Source organism: Amblyomma mixtum, chromosome 9, assembly GCF_055824585.1.
Source record: "Amblyomma mixtum isolate Tamu chromosome 9, ASM5582458v1, whole genome shotgun sequence".
Taxonomy (NCBI): domain Eukaryota; kingdom Metazoa; phylum Arthropoda; class Arachnida; order Ixodida; family Ixodidae; genus Amblyomma; species Amblyomma mixtum.
In genome coordinates this window covers 108,706,023-108,724,769 of record NC_143020.1, presented here as the reverse complement: position 1 = coordinate 108,724,769, position 18,747 = coordinate 108,706,023, and the positions used below count along the sequence as shown (strand labels likewise).

The 18,747-nt window shown below is 45.9% G+C and overlaps 2 protein-coding genes across 2 annotated transcripts in view; one reads left to right on the top strand and one right to left on the bottom strand.

Moving 5' to 3' along the window:
- Window positions 1-13,446, bottom strand: part of LOC149330650 (uncharacterized) — a 25,749-nt gene extending 12,303 nt beyond the window's left edge. The window contains exons 1-6 of the mRNA XM_089561285.1: window positions 12,206-13,446; window positions 11,999-12,035; window positions 7,639-7,686; window positions 3,988-4,055; window positions 3,471-3,514; window positions 850-886 (exon numbers count right to left, since the gene is read on the bottom strand). Coding sequence (XP_089417411.1) covers window positions 850-886; window positions 3,471-3,514; window positions 3,988-4,055; window positions 7,639-7,686; window positions 11,999-12,035; window positions 12,206-12,237 — 266 coding nt within the window. The 5' untranslated portion in view covers window positions 12,238-13,446. The remainder of the gene's footprint in view (window positions 1-849; window positions 887-3,470; window positions 3,515-3,987; window positions 4,056-7,638; window positions 7,687-11,998; window positions 12,036-12,205) is intronic.
- LOC149330649 (periodic tryptophan protein 2 homolog) lies at window positions 12,634-18,747 on the top strand. Its single transcript, XM_089561286.1, has 4 exons — window positions 12,634-14,010; window positions 14,677-14,922; window positions 16,818-17,136; window positions 17,708-18,747. Exons 1-4 carry the CDS (start codon window positions 12,784-12,786, stop codon window positions 18,697-18,699), a joined length of 2,784 nt encoding a protein of 927 aa, XP_089417412.1. The 5' UTR covers window positions 12,634-12,783; the 3' UTR covers window positions 18,700-18,747.

Genomic DNA, 18,747 nt, shown 5'->3' with positions numbered 1-18,747 from the left:
TTTTAAAGCAGAAGATCAGACTGACGCAGTTTGAAGACTGAATAAAACAGCCTAGAAGTACAGTAAACTCACTAAAATTCAATACTGCAATGAAATACTGTAATACCCAGAATAAATCTTCACAAACAAAATCTTTTTGCTAAAAGCCTCTTTTGTGAGGCACCTTCATTAAAAGAAATTGGTACTAGACCATTCAATATGAAAAGGCAACTGGTAAGGTAACATCCCCTAGGTAAAAAGTCAATCTGCCTGTGATGATGATGACAACAATATACGAGAGGCATAGGATTCGCAATTCGATAGACTTCTCCACAAATTGCTAGTCAGTTGCAGTCTAGTTCTTTGATCTACTTCAGCACATTTTCCTTGTCCTGTCCCTCGCCAGCAAAGTGACCCTTGCATTGCAGTAGTGGCCATGCTATTCTTCGGTAAATACAGTATCACTGAAGTTGGTACCCTATCAAAAGGAAGAATGTAGATCCGCACAAGCTGTCACATAGCACTGAGGTAGACATGCCTCAATGTACAATGCAGCCGTGCCACACACCTTTGAAAGAAAGAAAAAAAAATTTGTCCCGAAACTCGAAATAAAATGCACGATTCAAGAGACAGAAATGCGCATCCTCAAACACAGTAGTGTGCCAGATGAAACAACTGCTGCAGTGCTTTTTGCATCTGTGCATAAATTAACAATGCATAAGCTACAACTAATGGACGTTTCCTCTCCTTCATCAAGCGACGAGATGACACAGGTTACTCCGACAGTTTGCATGACCGACTCCCATGATTGCGATTCGATGCAGCATGCATATGAAAAATGAACCTGCCGAATGTGCCGGCACTACTCACCCAGGCGTGGACAGCTTGGTATTCAAGAATACACTGTCTGCAATAGAGAAAAAGTCACCACGCCATGCGCTACAGTACAACACGGATGGACTGCATTCAATATACAAACTACGAACACTGCAAGCATAGATGAATGTTCTCCGAAGCTTGATATCCTAAAGATCAACCAGAAACATGGAACATTGATGGAAGCAACAAGGCCAGCTTGCTTTAAAACATTGAGTCTTGAATACAATTGCCATCAAAGGCATGCTCAAAAAGCAACTTTCTAGCAAGGTTAGAACTTAAAACTCCATTAAAGCTCCTGCAAAATTCGTCACCCGTCCGAATTCACACACGCACACAAAAGCGCAAAATTCAAGATACAAACAAGAAAATCCACATTTATTTCCCTCTTTCGAGCGTCTTCACTGAGCATGTTGCTTTGGAAACTTAAAATCATCGTTATTTGGTTACAACACTCAGCTATATCCGACACACACTGGGAGTGTTGACCCTCACTAAGGGGCCTAACTTTCTGTGGCAGAAAATATTAAATTCCGCTAAATGAGAACAAACAATCTGCATTATTCTGCGGGCAGCAACAAAGAATGCTTCGGAATGCACCTCATGCTGGAGTCATGGCGTGCATTTAGTGTGAATTTCCTTCCTCCGAGATGTTTTTTTAAGAAAGCTAAAGCAATCTTCGCTACCAGGCTTGGGAGCCGTAGGAGAAGCCTGCTTTTCAACGATCTCCGAGCACAGTTTGCGGTGAGCAAGTGCAAAGGAGAAGGCATGGAAACAGTTAAGTGGTGTATCGAAAACAAAAAAATAAAAAAAGAGGCAAAAGAGCGCACGACTGGGTGCACTTGAAACATTGAGTTGTGGCAGCTGTTGCTGCTATGACTGCTAGCATTAACGTACTGGAGGCTTCGCTCACTGGATTGTGGTGAGCACGTCTGAAGTTTTTCCCTTTAAGTAACATCTATGTATCCGTTGATTATGCATTTCAGCATGCTGTCTTCATTTCTTCTAGTGGGGGAAGATACAGTCGGCGTGAGCAGTTAGAGATTGCATTATAACATTTGTTATAAAATTCTCCTGAGGTCACGAACTCCCTTTCACGTCACATTCGTACAATTAAGGTATGTTAGCCATTTTCCCACTGTCCCTATATTGACTACCGCGACAACAGCAGTATACACACACGCACGCGCCCACACACACACACACACACACACACACACAAATTAGGATATGCATGGCTGTTAAGGGGGGACGAGGGTCTTAAAACTGACCTTTTTATTTGTGGCTAGAATCTGATGAAATTTTGCACACAGATGTGTTTTTCTCTTCTGATTTCAAAAATATAGTAATAATTGAGCTGGTGGTCTTAGATCAAAAGTTATCTTAAATTCTATAGTGTAATTAGGTAATTTCTTATGCAGCTTTAATGAACTTTCTCATTGCATTTTGTTGCTTTTATTTACATGAATTGATAGCCAGCAAACTCCCATACCCGATGACATTCTTACTTTTCTTGATTAGGCCACATAAAATAGCAATTTACAATTAGCTTAATGAGTTGCACTGTAAACTACTGCAGACTTTTACTCTCGACATAGCATATCAGGATGACATGCTTTTAGAGAAAAACGAAGAATGTCACCGGGTATGGGAACTCTCTGGCTATCAATTCATGTAAATAAAAGCAACAAAATGCAATGAGAAAGTTCATTAAAGCTGCGTAAGAAATTACCCAATTACTTTCTAGACTTTGTAAGATCTAAGACCACCAGCTCAGTTATGATTACATTTTCAAAATCAGAAGAGAAAAACATCTGTGTGCAAAATTTCATGAGATGCTAGCCATAAATAAAAAAGTTAGTTTTAAGACCCTCGTCCCCCCTTAACACTACTCCGCGGAGGAAAATGTGTAAATCCGCCACCTTCCGCGGAAAGCCAGGGGCCTTAAATATAATGCTCAGCAAGACTGCATTTCACATTGCTGAATGAGACTGTTTCAATGTATCCTCGCAATGCTAATTTATGTTCTGTGCAATAAGTGACTGCTTATCCTCTTCTGATAACCTCTTCCTCACAACTCTACGCAGAGCCAAGTGAAGAGAAGTGAAAGACTTTGGGCACTACGTACTGCACCTCTCATTTGCTCGTAATCTCTCCATCATCCTCCTCAAAACCACCTCAGAGTTAGCATGCCTCTCCTCTCCAACCGAGGCTTGCATATTGTATCGCGGCTTCAGACAACGATGTCAACCAACTTTTCCTCTCCAAATGAAGTCCCTGTAACTAGTTGTCACCAGGAAAACATTGCTGAACTGACATTTACCAAAGCCAAACCAGGCAAGATCATGTTTTAAGAGAGCACGTTGTTGAGCGAGGCGGTCGTACATACTGAAGCAGGGGAAATGTGAAAAAAAGACAGATGAGAAGAGCACGAGGATGGGCACATCCTCGTGCTCTTCTCGTTAGTGTCTCTTTTTGCTCATTTCCCTTGCTTAAGCAAAATCACGTAGTGTAGCTGTTCAGAATTTCGACAAATGTCCAAAAGAAAAGGCAAGTAAAAGGTCGGCAATTGCGTGCACAACGGAGCGGCAGAAATTCTGCAAAGAGAAGCTCACCAGCACTGGAGCCAAGCTCTCCAGATTGGTCACGGTTGAAGAGTCTGGAAAAAAAAATAAATGCCCAGGCAATCGTGTGTTGTTATGCGACAAATCTGAATTGGCAGTATTAGTTCATTTCACTTTTACAATGATCGCATTCTCGCTGCATGTGCTTTTCGCCACAGACACCATGTTTGCTGACTCTTCCTACTCTCCATGGTGAGTTAAAAAAAAAAAAAAGAAACGGCTGGAGCTAGGATGTTTATGCCGCTTTAAAAGGAAAGTGGGCCACACAGGATAATAATTAAAGGTTTCTAAGAATGCTCGGAGTGCATAAATAGAGTTCCTGGGATAAAAAAAATGAACTCAAAGCCCTCTTTAGAGGACCTATAACTGTACGAGTTGAGTAGAGTGTGTACAACATTACCAAGAAGTGCTTGCAACAGTGTGGTACAAATGTGAAGCCATAGCAACTGGAAATGTGGGAGGAGATAGGGATTGACAGGGAGAGGCAGTGGGTGCAAATAAAACTTACTTGATCTCGTGTGTGTCGGAGAAGCTGACCCGTTTCGACAGCCTCCTCTGCTCACCAGGTTCACGGGTCTGCAAAGATGAAGAAAAAAGAAATAGATAAGACTTGCTCCAGGAACATCTCTGAACAGCCCACATCTCGTTGCCATTACATACTTAAACCAATCCATGAATTTAGTACACTTTTCAGCGACCCATTACAAGTTCCACAATACTGAATACATTGCCAAGTTAGTCCAAATCCATTCGTATGCTACAGTTTATAACAGCAAAAGATGGTGTCCACGTTGTGTCTCATGTCCCATCTGGTTTGCATAAAGTTTTTTTTTTATTATAAGGTGAAAGCCTTCTTTAATGGCTCATACTTTCGTCCGTTAACAAAGCGTGTCACACGCGTTTAACTCGGGAACTAAAAGAGATAGAAGAAAACCAATGGTTGCTTCAGATAGAGAAGGAAAAAATGAACCTAGAAGCCAAGTTTGATGACTGTAGATTAATTAGTTAATTATTGGCAAAAATGTCAAAATTTCGTCGAAATAGCGGACGTCGATATAGACACGGGAACGGTGTGACGTCACATCCACCAGAAGTCGTCACGCCATAGTGAAAATTGTCACAGAATGGTCGGAAAACGTCAAATTTGTGTCAAATTAGATGGAAAAATGTGTAATTAAGCATAATTAATACTTAAGGTCCCTGAAAGATGTATAATTTGCGCATCGATATAACCACGGGAACGGTGTGACGTCACATCCACCGGAAGTCGTCACGACATGGTGTCCTCAGCTTTCGCCTCTAAACACTTTAGTTGCCAAAGTGTCCTCGCAATTTTTTTTGTTAATTACGTAAAAACATCGATTGATTATCGTGTCCTAATGACAGGGACACTGCTTACACGGAAAACAGCTTTTAGAGCTAAATGAGAAAAAAAAAGCAAAGACACTGCCATGACAGGTGCATGCAAACTGCAGTGGCACTGAGCACTTATTTCGTTTTTGGGTCTTCAAACAACTAGACTATACACTGCCATGAACTTCCAGTTAACGATCACAATGTTCACAATTCTCACGACATTGTTTCAGCCACAAGTCTGAACTGAGTGGCGAAAAAAAAAAATTGTCGCTGAATGAATGGCTGTACTGCAGCATATCAATGTATGCCTGATAGAGCTCCTAGTGACAAGAAAAAAAATGGTATATAAAGTTTACGAGGGAAAAGCAGTCTCATATGGTAAAATTTGAGAGACCTGCACAAAATTTTGCATAGATAATTTATTCGATCAGAAAATACGGGAATAAAAACATCTAGAACATACATTTTAAGAGTTAAAATGTCACAAATGAGTATTCAAGGTTACCGAACTCTTCATGCTAAGCTGTCCGGTTAGTAAAGAAAATTCAGGGGGCACTTTGACTGTCTAAAGTGCGTAGAGGCGAAAGAGTTTTCACACCACTTTGCCAATGTGACACTGGTGATGTCACCACTGCACGACGTCACACATAATTGATGACGAAGTAATGGCAAATTACTAATTAGTGGATAATTGGTTGGTTGGTTGGTTTATGGGGTTTAACGTCCCAAAGCGACTAAGGCTATGGAGACGCTGTAGTGGAGGGCTCCGGAAATTTCGACCACCTGGGGTTCTTTAATTATGGATTAATTACTAAATACTAATTAACTGCTAATTAATGACGCTTAAGCTTCCCCTTTAGGAGTGGAATGTGACAGCATGTTGTAGCACTGCCAGGCAGTCCACAGAACATCACCACCCATTCAGCACAATGCCTTGCCCTTTGAACACGCTTTTTGAGGAAAGGAAATGGCACAGTAATTCTCTGTCACCTTGGTGGACACCCAAACGCAACATACAGGAAGGGAGGAAACTTGTAATTGAGGAAAGGAAATTACCCAGTAACTGTCTCCTGGCATATCTAGGTGTACACTCGTCAAACCACAGACACATCTGTCAACATGGCTGCGCTGCTAACGACAGTATGAGGCATTAAAGGCTTTCGCCTTAAAAAAACAAATCAAGCGCGAAAGTGCGAAGCACTTTGAGCTACTCCACAATGCCAAGGTAGACCATGGGCAATTTGGCGAATACTCAACCACTCCACTGTTGTTCGCACGCAGTCATTCAGAAAATTCCCATCCCCTTCAGAGAGGCTCAGAAAGTAAAGAATTTACACTTGCCAACGGTGAAAATGAAAGTTACAGTCAGGCGCCTGTCGATCGTCCAGACTGAGCGGAGCAGTCATCTCACTCTGAACTAAAGTCAGACAAATGGACACCTTTAAAGGGATACTGAACCAAACTTTTGGAGCTGCTCTTTTGCATGTAAACAAGAGCTTGACTGCTAAAATTGATAAATATGACAAGCATTTTAGCGAAAAAGGCGGATAACACGCTTTTTTTCGCGATTTATTGCCGTATCGTTGCACCTGGCGGCCGCCTGTGGAAGCTGCGACTTGACGTCATTACACCCGCGCGCCCACCGTTCCCTCAGAAGCACGATTGTCATCGCTACTCGCGGCTTTTCCATGTCTGTCGTCTGCTCACGGCGTACACAGATATGTCAAAATGTTAATCGATGCTGTCTACATACCATAACCGTATGCACGCTTACGTCCGCTAAATGCAGCTACTTTTTCCGGACCTTACGCCATTTCTAACATTCTCACTTTTAAAACAGAAGCGCGACGATGGTCAGACTAGTGGCGCCATCTGGTGGTTAAGGGGGGAGCATTGTTGTCAACAAACTGACACCCCTCTTAGCCTAAAGGGGGCAAAATCGTCACTCTAAATAAAAAATAAAGCAAATTTATTACTCGTTAGTTTTCTTATGGGCAACAGGAGATGAAGCGAAAGACCGGTGGCCCATTTATGGCCAGTGAACGCTCTGAAGAAGCCAGCAACAACGACGAATCCAGTCCGAAGCGAGGTTTCATGCATCGAAGGGCGCCGCCATATTTGCCGTCGCGGGAGGGCGCCATGACGTCACGCTCTTCCCCTCGCGCTGGCCGAGAGGACTTGGCGCGCGCTCATGGAACACCGAAAATAAAACCACCCGCTGAAAAATACGCGCAGTGACGACTAGATTTCGATGTAATCACATTCCGAGAATCTATTTTCAGCGTTTTTGTTCAATTTTCAGATTTTGCTTCAGTATCCCTTTAAAGCAGTCACTTTACAAAGTCACCTTTTTTATGCTACGCAATCCTGAAAACACCATCGATGCTGAGCAAGGTTGGTGCAGGATGAAAACACCACTTTGGACGCCATGCTCGCTGCCATGTTTCGCAAGAAGTTTAAAAATACTCCCTCACACGGGCGACGAAAAAAAACAAATCCGATACTCAAGTGCAGTTTTTTTGGCAGCATACTGAATGGAGTTGCTAGACCACAAGCGGGCCATATGTGCAGAACAGGCTGTTTTGTGCTATCGTTCAATTTGAACGATTTGAATAGGTGCGAAAGAGGTAAGCTGAGCTTTGTTTAAAACAAGTCCCAATGAAGGAGCCAGTGGATTTCCTTGTTTCTGCTTCTCATGAGCACAAATGTGGTGGCATCAAAGAGAGGTTTCAGCCCATTGCCAAAATGCACTCTGATTTAGCCAACAAGCTGCTAACAATGCCAAGGTAAGTTGTCTACTCACGACATTCAGGTTGATATCTTCGAAGGGGGGCCTGATGGGCTTCAAGATCTGCAGTTTATGAAGCAAAGGTCAGTAAGCACACAAAGAAAAGCAAAAGAAAAGAACTGAAAACCATCACTGTATCCTGCAAGAGAGAGGGTCAGATTACCACTTAAGTCCACCCCCCCCCCCCCTTTTTTTTTAAGGATATGCAGCGATACATTTTACCGCTCACGCCCCGCACATTCATTTCTGCAACTGCCACATTCGCGAAGTTACCAGGAGCTGGCGTGTGTCGTTCAAAACATCACACTGAATGCTTCCTAATGGCACAAGTTTGATGGCTACAAGCAAAAAAAAATTTAGAGTTTATGGCCCGTCGCGTCCCTCGTATGCTTGCCTGGGTGTGTGTGTTCTCAGCTAGATACCACCACAACAAAAAGATTATGTGTGCGGAAGACGGTGGCACCAACTGTTCAATGCGTACCGGCACTGTCTTTGGACATTTAATAAATACCCCTGACTGCATCATACGGTTCGGTGGTGCCGTTAAGCGAGAAATGCCGCACAAACTTGCCGCGACACCGCCTGTACAGTCTAGTATTATTTGAAGGTTATCAGGTTCATGTTGGCCAAAAAGACCAATAGAATCTACAAGGAGTAATGATGTTCTACAGGAACCATTGGCTAGATAAGCTCGTATATTCATTTTAACTCTTTGCGAAAATAAACTGTTAGAGCAGTTTAATTTGAGCCAATCAAGCCAGATGTGATCACCTCCAAATCACTTCAAACTGTGCCTGCTTCTATACCGGGGTGAACTCAGTGCAAGAAACGAAGAGCAGTAATGATCTGCGAAATATCAGGACTTGGAAACGGGACCTTAACTGCCAAGGTCCAAGAAACCTGGGGAATCCAGGATACTGAGATTTTTTATTCTCGGGTATGGGCTAACACAGAACGATGAGACGCAACAATGCCTGGCATGGAAGGCAATGCATGATCTAAGGGCTTTAAGAAAAAAAGAAATTGACCGATCAGTGACTGGAATGCATGCGTGGATAGAAATGTGCATCTTCATTTCAACATGATGTTGGAGTCTTTGATAACCGATCTTTTGGAGACTGGCCACGATGTGCACTAGACGACTGTACAGTCTGCAGCACGATTCTCGTTCACAGCATATAAACAGCAAAAGGAGTCATTTGCTGCTACAGTGCTTTCAGAAAGTATGAACAGCACCTCGTCTAAGTAAGACCATTTCACACAGCAAGCACGAAGGGCAGAGTACTTACTTCATCCATCTGCAATGAAGTAAATACCATGAAAACCAGATGCGCAGAACCCCAAAGAGAAAACAGACACCATAAGCCCCGCACTTCCTGGCAGTGGAGTGGAAGCACTGGGTCCGGGTGACTGCTTCCAAACATGTGTAGCTAGCACCCAAGCATGTGGGAAAAAAAAAAAACTATGGGTGGCGCTAAGTTGCCTTCAGAGATAGATAAGATTCCACGTTTCTCGCAGCCTCTGTTAAAACTTCTGTGTGCGTTTGAGGACTGTCAGTCCATCAACCGCCATGTTTGGACTGCAAGCTGCAATAGTAGGTGTCTGCTATGATGCCACGACACTTATCACATTTTTTTTTCTTCAGATTTTTTATTTCGAATTTGTCAAGGTTGCCCACAACCTATTGGGCAGGTAGTGATGACGTCACAAGGTCACGTGGCTGCTCTCGACCAATCAAGGCAGGCTGTGATGACATCACAAGGTCACGTGACCTCCCTCGTCCAATCAGTGAATTTCGCGAAGCCGGACATCGGCACAGTTCAGTGTGACAACTCTAATCACATTAAAAGCACTCCTCTCACAGCAGCTACTTCGTGCTCTTCAGCGTCCACCCCACCACACAAAACAGCGAGATGAAGTAGAGCAATCGCTCTCAGTTTTGTCACCATTTCTTCAGCATGAACAAATGAACACAGAATTGCAAACAAGCGTGGCACTAGCGAAGCTGACGAACTGCCATCCCGTGCTCAGATCTAATACTGAAGTTTCGGAGAGTAAGGTCCAGCCTTAAAACAAAGCACTCGACACGTCTGCAGCCAATTATTTATGCTTTGATTTCAGTTGTTTCCTTTGCTGCCTTTTGAGAAAAACTGTGCAATTATGCGACAGATCAGTAATATGCAACAGGTTTTGAATGCAGCCAAAACTCGCAGCAGCAATATGTTAATAACAGAATAATGGACATAAAGGAATAGCTATTCCCCATGAATGCTTCAATAAGCAGCTTTTACATGGCTGCGACGGAAGTACGTCACAGCCAACTGACACCGACGCCACTGCGTAAGCAACTCATCTTTATCTCATCAGCAGATTAGCCAATCATGTGCTCTACTAATGTTTCCAGACTACATGACACACCAACATCACGTGACACAAGCATACGGGTGTTCGCGTAGATTCACCCCTCATCGACATGCACTTTTATACTCGCTTAATGACTAGTCCCTTAATCAGTGCCTGTAATCACACACATACTAGCATACAGTCGTAAGCTACCACATTATGAGAAAGACAACACGACATACATATAGAGCCCAGCTTTAACCAAGACGTACAAACCTGCCTGGGTGGCTTAGGGGTTTCGATTCCCCACTAATTAGCTCAGTTTTATTTTCATCGTGCAACCTTTGTAATCACAATCTATTTAATGTTTTAATCACTTATCAATTATGCCACTCCAAGTGTGACGTAAACCTTTTCGACCAATCCAGAGTTTCGAGACAACGCCCACGCCGAGTTTATCAACAGCGATATATCGCCACAACGCGAACTAAAGTCCCTCACCCTATGGTACCTCGAACTTATGTGAGGTCTCCTCGATTTGGCTGCACTTTCTGCACTAGTTCACAAAAGTGCCGTGCCAGTGCAGTGCCAGTTCTTGCGGCGCGAGTGCAGCCTGACACTAGTGCTGTCGGTGCAGCGGCCAAATCGAGTGCGAAAGTGCAGAAACGTTCGTCTGCTGCGGCCTTGTGTCGGCGTTTTGTCGCGTGGTTTGACATATGCGCGGGATTGTGCTAGCTCTATTGAACACTGCGCATTTCTTCGAAGTGGCGCATCTCGTGGAGTGGCTGAAAAATTTGTTAATTCCAAAAGTGGTGAAGAATTTGACACCGTCCTTTCCGTTGCATTGTGCAAAGTTGCGCAGGCCGGTCGATCGTCACCGATTCAACGGGTACTTTGAAGAGGCAACAAACTTTGAATTCGAGAGGTTACTCAGACTTGCGCTCGAGACGACCTTTGAGAGTTCATACACGTGATCCGGGTTGTTGTCGTTCTATCGGAAAGTGACTGCCGCAATTACAGAAGGAAAGAGTTGCCTGATAACTAGGACTATATCTGAACTCAACAACTCGCGTTCACTGACGGCGACCTCAATGCCAGTCGTCCAGTCGATCGCTGCTGCAAGCGGAGGAGTCAGTACAAATACGTTGCGATCATCCACGTATTAAAAAAACATCTCACCATCTGCCTCTTATGCAAATGCTCCATCATGTAGCGAGTAATAATAATATTTACACACAAAATAGAGATGGTGTAAAGCAACATGCGAGGCTGGGCAGAAAGATGAGAACCCATACGTACTGCGCCATGCCAGCCAGTCGCTTACGCACGGACACGCACACACGCGCGCGCATACACACATGCACGTGCGCGCACTGTCATTTCAGCTGTTTAGTGGGCACGGTGCAGAAGCCGAGTGTAGCACGGCTATGCAGCCGTCTCAACCATGGTCTTAACGCCGCTCACTAAAACGGCCACGGAGCCGTCTGCTACGGAGCGCGCCAAGCACCTTTCACTTCTTGCACGAGAAGAGAACTCGCCGGTAGGCTAGTGCAAAAGTGCAGCAGAACTCGGGAGAACTCGTGCAGCACTACGTCAAATCGAGTGCCCAAATGCAGGTGGCGCTAGCTGCACTGGTAAATCGAGGACGCGAGTGCAGCACCGCCTGAACTGGTGCAGAAAGTGCAGCCAAATCGAGGAGACCAGTGGCTAGGAGAGGTAAATACAAGCACGCATGCATTCAGTGTGTGTACGACTTCCAAAATGCTGCCCTCACACAGCACATCTGGAGCGGCGCCGGGGTCTACTTGGAATTAAATTGTCATGTTGTATACATCTACGTTTTCCAATGAACCTCGACAGCACGCAAAACAGACGCCAAAAGTGGAAACATGAAAACGAAAGAAAAAGTAAGTGTGCCTCGTTATGCCAGTATAGCCAGCGACATGCTCTGGATTGTTGAATATAGCACAAATGCCAATGCATTTCGCACACTCGAATGTTTACGAAGCGAAAACTGGAACAGTGAACTCACCGAGGAGCGACGCGGAGGCCGCAACAGGGTGGTGTCACTGAAAAGGGACGAGAAAAAAAAAACTGTAAATACAAGATGACCACTAACCGGCTTGCATAAAATATAATAAGCCGGTAACAACAGCTCTCTACCACTACCGCTAGCGCAGCCCTAAGCCGCGGCTGTCTCGGGACGAAAGCAAAGAAACGTTGCCGACCGGCCACATACGTTGTGTTCTCGGTCTTGGCGGGATCAGCCATCGGGACTCATTCGTCGGGTATCCAGGTCACTTTCCGCGGTGCAAACGATCACATGAGCACGCCACATAAAGGGAACACCGCACGTTCCGTAAACCTGACTACCACAGCACCACAGTCAACGCACCAACATTCGTTGAACACGCCTAAGCGGAATTGGCGGATTTAAATCAGCGCCAGCGCCATTAGTAGAGACGCTATCGGTGTCACGTGACCTCACAAACGCGCTACAAGCGCCACTACAACGTTTTTCGACCACCCAAAACTTGCTTTCCTAAAAATAATCAAACGCAAACTTTTGTAGATTTGTGAAAATACAAATTCATTTAATTTTAAAACGTTTACACTTTTTTTTCGCTCGTTGCCATGCATCGCGACAATCGTGCTCCTAAACCAAGATGGCGGCGCCCACTGAACACGCGTTGGTCTCATCGTAAGCACGTTGTGTGCGGTGTGTGCGATGAAACCTGCCCTTACTTCTCTCTCGTCAAAGTTTTCCTTTCCAGCCGCCTAGCGCGCGGGAAACTCTGCCGTTTCATCGCGTTCGCCATGAAGTTCGCTTTCAAGTTCTCCAATCTGATCGGCACCGTGTACCGTAAGGGGAACCTGCTGTTCACGCCGGACGGGAACACTGTCGTGGCGCCGGTTGGCAATCGACTCTCCCTCTTCGACCTGCGCAACAACAAGTCGGAGACGTTGCCCATCGAGAGCCGCTACAACTTCACCGCGATCGACATTGCGCCTTCGGGCTTCCTTTTCATCGCCGTCAACGAGACTGGCGAGGCTCTTCTGTGCAGCCTCGTATCTCGGACTGTCATCCATCGACACCACTTTCGTAAACCCGTCTCGACAGTGAAGTTCAGCCCTAACGGCCGGTACTTTGCCGTCGCTAAGGACAATTCAGTGTTTGTGTACCGCACCCCCGGCCACGCCAGGCGCGACTTCACGCCTTTCGCGCTCGAACGTGTGCTGAACACGGCCTACGATGCCATCACCTGCATCGAGTGGTCCTCCGACTCGCGCCTTTTGGCCATCGGCAGCAAGGACATGTCGGTTCGTGTGACGTCACTCCATAAGATGAAGAACTTCGGCATCATCACCCTTTCCAGCCATAGCGACGCCATCGTCAACTGCTTCTTCGACAAGGACTCCGCCGACGTCTTCACCCTCAGCCGTAACGGACAGCTGTGTGTTTGGGACGCGTCTTGCGACTTGTCCGGATTCGTGTCCCTAGACAACAAGTCGGCGTCGAGCAGACGACGGCAGCGCCGCGCGGAGACATCTGACGAAGAAGGAGGTGATGTCGACAATAAGGCCGATGACGTCGAAAATAGGATCGGTGACGTCATACCAGACGACGACGGGGAAGCGGGCGCTGTTGAGAAGGTTCGGTACCGTAGGCTAGCAAAACACTTCTTGAAAGACGCACTGAAGGTGGAAGGAGGACAGCACGTGAACCTCTTGTCGGCTTGCTACCACGGTGGGAACCACATGCTCATCACCGCCTTCTCAAATGGCTCATTCCTTCTGCACGAGATGCCAGACTACAATCTGATCCAGTCTCTGAACGTGTCGGAACATGAAGTCACTGCGGCGTGCTTCAACCCAACGGGTGACTGGATTGCGCTGGGCAGCGGGCGACGTGGACAGTTGGTTGTGTGGGAGTGGCAGTCGGAGTCATTTGTTCTCAAGCAGCAGGGGCATGTTAACAACATGGCATGCCTTGCATACTCTCCGGATGGTGCCAGTCTTGTAACCGGGGGTGATGACGGCAAGGTTTGTAGACTTTGCTGCGGTGTCTTCTTTATTCCAATATGTAGTACTGACAGCAGTGTCGCTAACTTCGATCTGTGTTCCAGCCAGGTACACAATCACTATTAACATGTCCACAAAGTAGAGAAGTGGAACAAATGCACTTTGTTTTTAATGTTTGTTTCATTACCGCTCTAGACCATATTCATTACTCAGCAGCACCTGCATCGATGCAAAGTCCTTAAGTATGGAAAGAAGTAAACGGGGCACGTTTTATTATTATAATGTCACTATTCGGATACAACTCGAGAACAGAGCGGCAAATGCTCTTCCTCCCTCCAGCCAATGGCGACGACTGATTCTCTCCCTTGACCGATCCTTTTGGACCTGTTAGTATTAAACTGTAGGGGGGTGGCAGATGGACGGTAGATAACCACGGGTTAGTGGCATTAACTGTGGCGACTTGAAATTCTGTCAATGCCATTGGCTCGAGTAAAGCAGAGCTTGCTCTGTTTTCTTCTGTCCAGTGGGACTATTGCTTCCAAGTGCAGCATGATGCACATTCATGTCATCATGTCAGTGGCTTTTGAAGAAAAATGAAAACACAATTTTCTCATCGCGAGTGTAGTCAAATGTCAAAGCGCTGGTAATGAGAGAATGGTAATATTTCCACACTTCTTCTCAACACAGGTGAAGCTGTGGAACACTGGAAACGGCTTCTGTTTCGTGACGTTCACGGAACACGCTGCTGGAGTGGCCGCAGTGACTTTTACCCAAAACGGCAAGGCCATCCTGTCGGCGTCACTTGATGGCACTGTCCGAGCCTACGATCTGAAGCGTTACCGGAACTTCAAGACACTGACGGCACCAAGGGCCGTGCAGTTTGCGTCACTGGCTGTTGACACCAGTGGGGAGGTCGTCTGTGCTGGTTCACAGGTGACTTGCTTTGTTTGATAGCTCTTTGTTTTTAAAGGGACACGGACATAAAACTTCAAGGACCAGTTAGCAGTTTGTTTCCTCTGTGTATACTGATGCTACCCTGTAGGTTTAAATCACGGGAGTGGAGTGTCATTTAATATGATTCACACTATTGGCTGGACAGTAGGTTCATCGTTTCGGTCTGCATGGAAATGAACGAGTATTGGGCATTGTGAACAAAACAGAAATTGTGACATCTCTCCCTTATAGTAAGGTGGAAAGTTGGGCGAGTTGAATCTTATTCATGATGTAGTTAGTGCCAAAAACGAGGACCAAGGTGGGAGAAAGACACAACATGAGCGCTCGTCTCGTGTCTTTCTCCTACCTTGGGCCTCGTTTTTGGCGCTAACTACATCATGAATCTTCCTTATACCTTGTGGCGCAGGCAGGAGTATATGAGGAGTTTTGTTTTCGCAATGACCGAAATGCATGTTAACAAATTTTGTGCGTACCTGTCGGTTAAAGGTTGTGCAGATATTCTGCAATATGTTATTTGTGCATGTAAAATGAGCTGTGCTTATAGACAAAAAAAAAAATGTTGTAGATTTGGTTTCAGCATTTGGTTCATTTCGGAAAAAGCACTTCATTTTGCTTATTTCTTTTTCAAGAGTCCCCCCTATCACATTTTTTTTTTGTTTTGTTTTACAGTAGAATCTCGATCATAAGAATCTCATGAGGTCACGAAAAATATTCGTATCATCCAAAACAAACAAAATTCATGAACAAAATTTGCGTAAATTGTTATCGGCTGACAGGGTTTACTTATGACTGCATGCCATTGCTGACTTACGCTGTTGGCGCTGTGCTAGTCGCGTCGCTGCTCACTGACGATCATGGTGTCAGTGATGTACATGCAGCAAGTACTTGGTACTCCAGGGTGCGGTTGAGCCTCACGCGTTTGCATCATCCGCAGTGGAGTGGGGAGTGGATCGTAACATCTGAATTTCGGCCAATTACATGCAATGCACTCTGGCCAGGGCATTTTACGAACTCGTATCATCCCGAAATTCGTATCAGCTGGGATTGCATCATTGAGATTCTACTGTAGTGGCACAGGTGGGGACAGGTTATACTTCCAAGCCTTTTTTCTAGAGTCATGCAGTTTCTGTCAGTCTGTCTGCAAGAAAAAGAAAGTGACATGGAACCTGACAGGCTGTTTGCTGGTGCGTGGTAGAGACACATACAGACGTCTTCTTGCATTAGACGTTTTCGAGCCCACGTGATCGCAAGTGCTGCAGCGGGTTGAATATGTTGTCACTCAGGAACCGCATGCTTTCGCCGACCAAAACCTCATCAGATGGTAAAAAAAAATGGCTCTGGCTTTGGAAGTTTATTCTCACTGTGCTTGTAGAGATGTCTCTTGGGAAAAGCAAAGCCAGTATGAAATAACATTGCATCTCTGTAACATTTTAATTCTTTGGCAGCTGTCATTAGGGTTTTTTCATTTGTAGTCATTCCACAGATCCTGGTTCCTACGCTGGGCTTCTGTGCATGTTGAATAAAGACATTGCCTCTTTGCTCTTTTTCCCATGGGGGCGTCATTTGCTGATATCTTGAAGCAAGTGTTAGCACGAAATTTTCAACGATTTCACACCTGGTATGGCGATCTGTAGGTGCTTGATGTAGCGCTGTTCAGGCCTGCCTACTAACAGCCCTACGTGCAGTCGCAAAGACTGGCGCCATTTATTTCTGGGTCTCCAATCTTCTATTTAGACTGCTATGAAAAAGAGCGTGTTTCAGTGAAGATGCTCTTTTTGCACACAGGTTTTTCATGTTCTGGCTGTAATTGCTGTCTAGTTAGAGTTGTCCGGCCTCTGTGCCAACCACTGAAAACTGCTGTTCTGTGTTTGCAGGACACTTTCGAGGTGTTCGTCTGGTCACTGCAGACAGGTCGTCTCCTCGACGTCTTAGCCGGACACGAAAGTTGCGTCTCTGGCCTCTCGTTTGGTCCCGGCATGGAGTCTGTCCTCGTCAGTTCGTCATGGGACAAGACGTGCCGTGTGTGGAATCTCTTTGCCGAAAAGGGCGGCGGTCGGGAAGCCATCCCACTGACAGCAGATGCACTGACTGTGGAGTTCCGCCCAGATGGGTGCGAGTTTGCTGTGGCAACACTGGATGGTGCAATCGTGTTCTTCGAGCCACATGAGAGCAGCCAAGTAGGATGCATTGAAGGTACTTGTGTCGTTCCTACATTTAGCAGTAGTAGCAGTTCAGGATTAGTTTTTGACTTGTTTAGGCTGCTTCTGAAGAATATTTGTTTTAAGTAATTTGGAGCCCACACTAATGAATAGTGACGAGGCATTCTCTGATTTTCTTATTTTGTTCTGTTGAGAAGCATTTTTTCTGGTGCTTTTCCTAATTCACCTCTTTTATGTCAGCCTCAAAAAGGTGCTTTCGTGGAATAAGCTGTGTGATTTAAATTGTCCTTTCTATAAGTTCCGATTACTAAGAGGGCTGTGTCAGGCAATATTCGTTCAGTCAGAATGTGGCTCAGTTCCTCTGCACCAATTCTTTCCATCGTTTTGATGATGATGATAATGGTAATTTTGGATCTAAATGGTGCAGCAGCTATGGCCAAAGAGTGCCAAGAATAAGGTTAGTGCTCAACACAGGCTTTAAGGTGTTCTGCGGGAGTGAATTTCGTCTAAAACTTTCAGACGTGGTGGACATCTGACATTGCTAGTGGGTGTTGGAGTCCAGCGTCAGGCCAAGGATCTTAATTCAATGCGTGCACTTTTTTCAGGCAAACATGACTTGGCTAGTGGCCGCCGGGACACGGACATCATCACAGCCAAGCGGCTGACCCAGGCACAGGCCTTCACTACCCTCTGCTACTCAGCCGATGGCACATGCATCCTCGCCGCCGGTCGCTCCAAGTTTGTATGCATCTACCACGTCCGCGAGCAATTGCTACTGAAGAAGTTCGAAGTGACCTGCAACCACTCGCTTGACGCTGTCGACGACTTCATCAGCCGCCGGAAGATCACGGAGTTTGGCAACATGGCACTGGTTGAGGAACGTGCAGCATCTGAAGAAGCTTCGCTGTCACTGCCAGGTGTAAAGAAGGGAGACCTGTCGAGCCGAAGCTTCAAGCCCGAAGTGCGAGTTAGCGCGGTGTCCTTCTCGCCAACTGGTCGAGCGTGGGCAGCCGCAACTACAGAAGGGGTGTTGGTTTACTCCCTCGATCACGCCCTCGTGTTCGACCCCTTCGAACTGGAGCAAGGCGTGACGCCCGCTACTATCCGAGCGGCGGCACGCGAGAAGGACTTCGTTCGCGCGGTCATGGCAGCATTCCGACTCAATGAGGACGAGTTGACGACGGAGGTTGTCGAGGGCGTGCCGGTCGCCGAGATCGAGCTGGTGTGTAGGTCGCTGCCGCAGGTCTATGTCGAGAAGCTGCTCAACTTCGTAGGGGCCAAGTTGGAGACGACTACGCATGTGCAGTTTTACGTCACGTGGGTAGTGACGCTTTTGAAGGGACACGGTGAGGCGCTGAAGGAGAGGTCGCAGAACATCATGGCGACGCTCCGGACTGTGATGAAGAATGTCGGGCTGAGGCATGCTGAGCTGTCGAAAGTCTGCGACCATAACAAGTACTTGTTGAGGTATATCGAGACCCTTCGAAAGTTCAAGGAGAAAGAGACGACTCAAGAAGAAGGAATGTCTGAAGCGGACGACGAGGTCGATGACCTTGATACCGATGTGGAAAGTGAGGAGGAGCTGATGGTGTCTTGAGAGTTCTTCAATGAGAAAGCACATAATGTAAATAAAAAGTAACTTGCT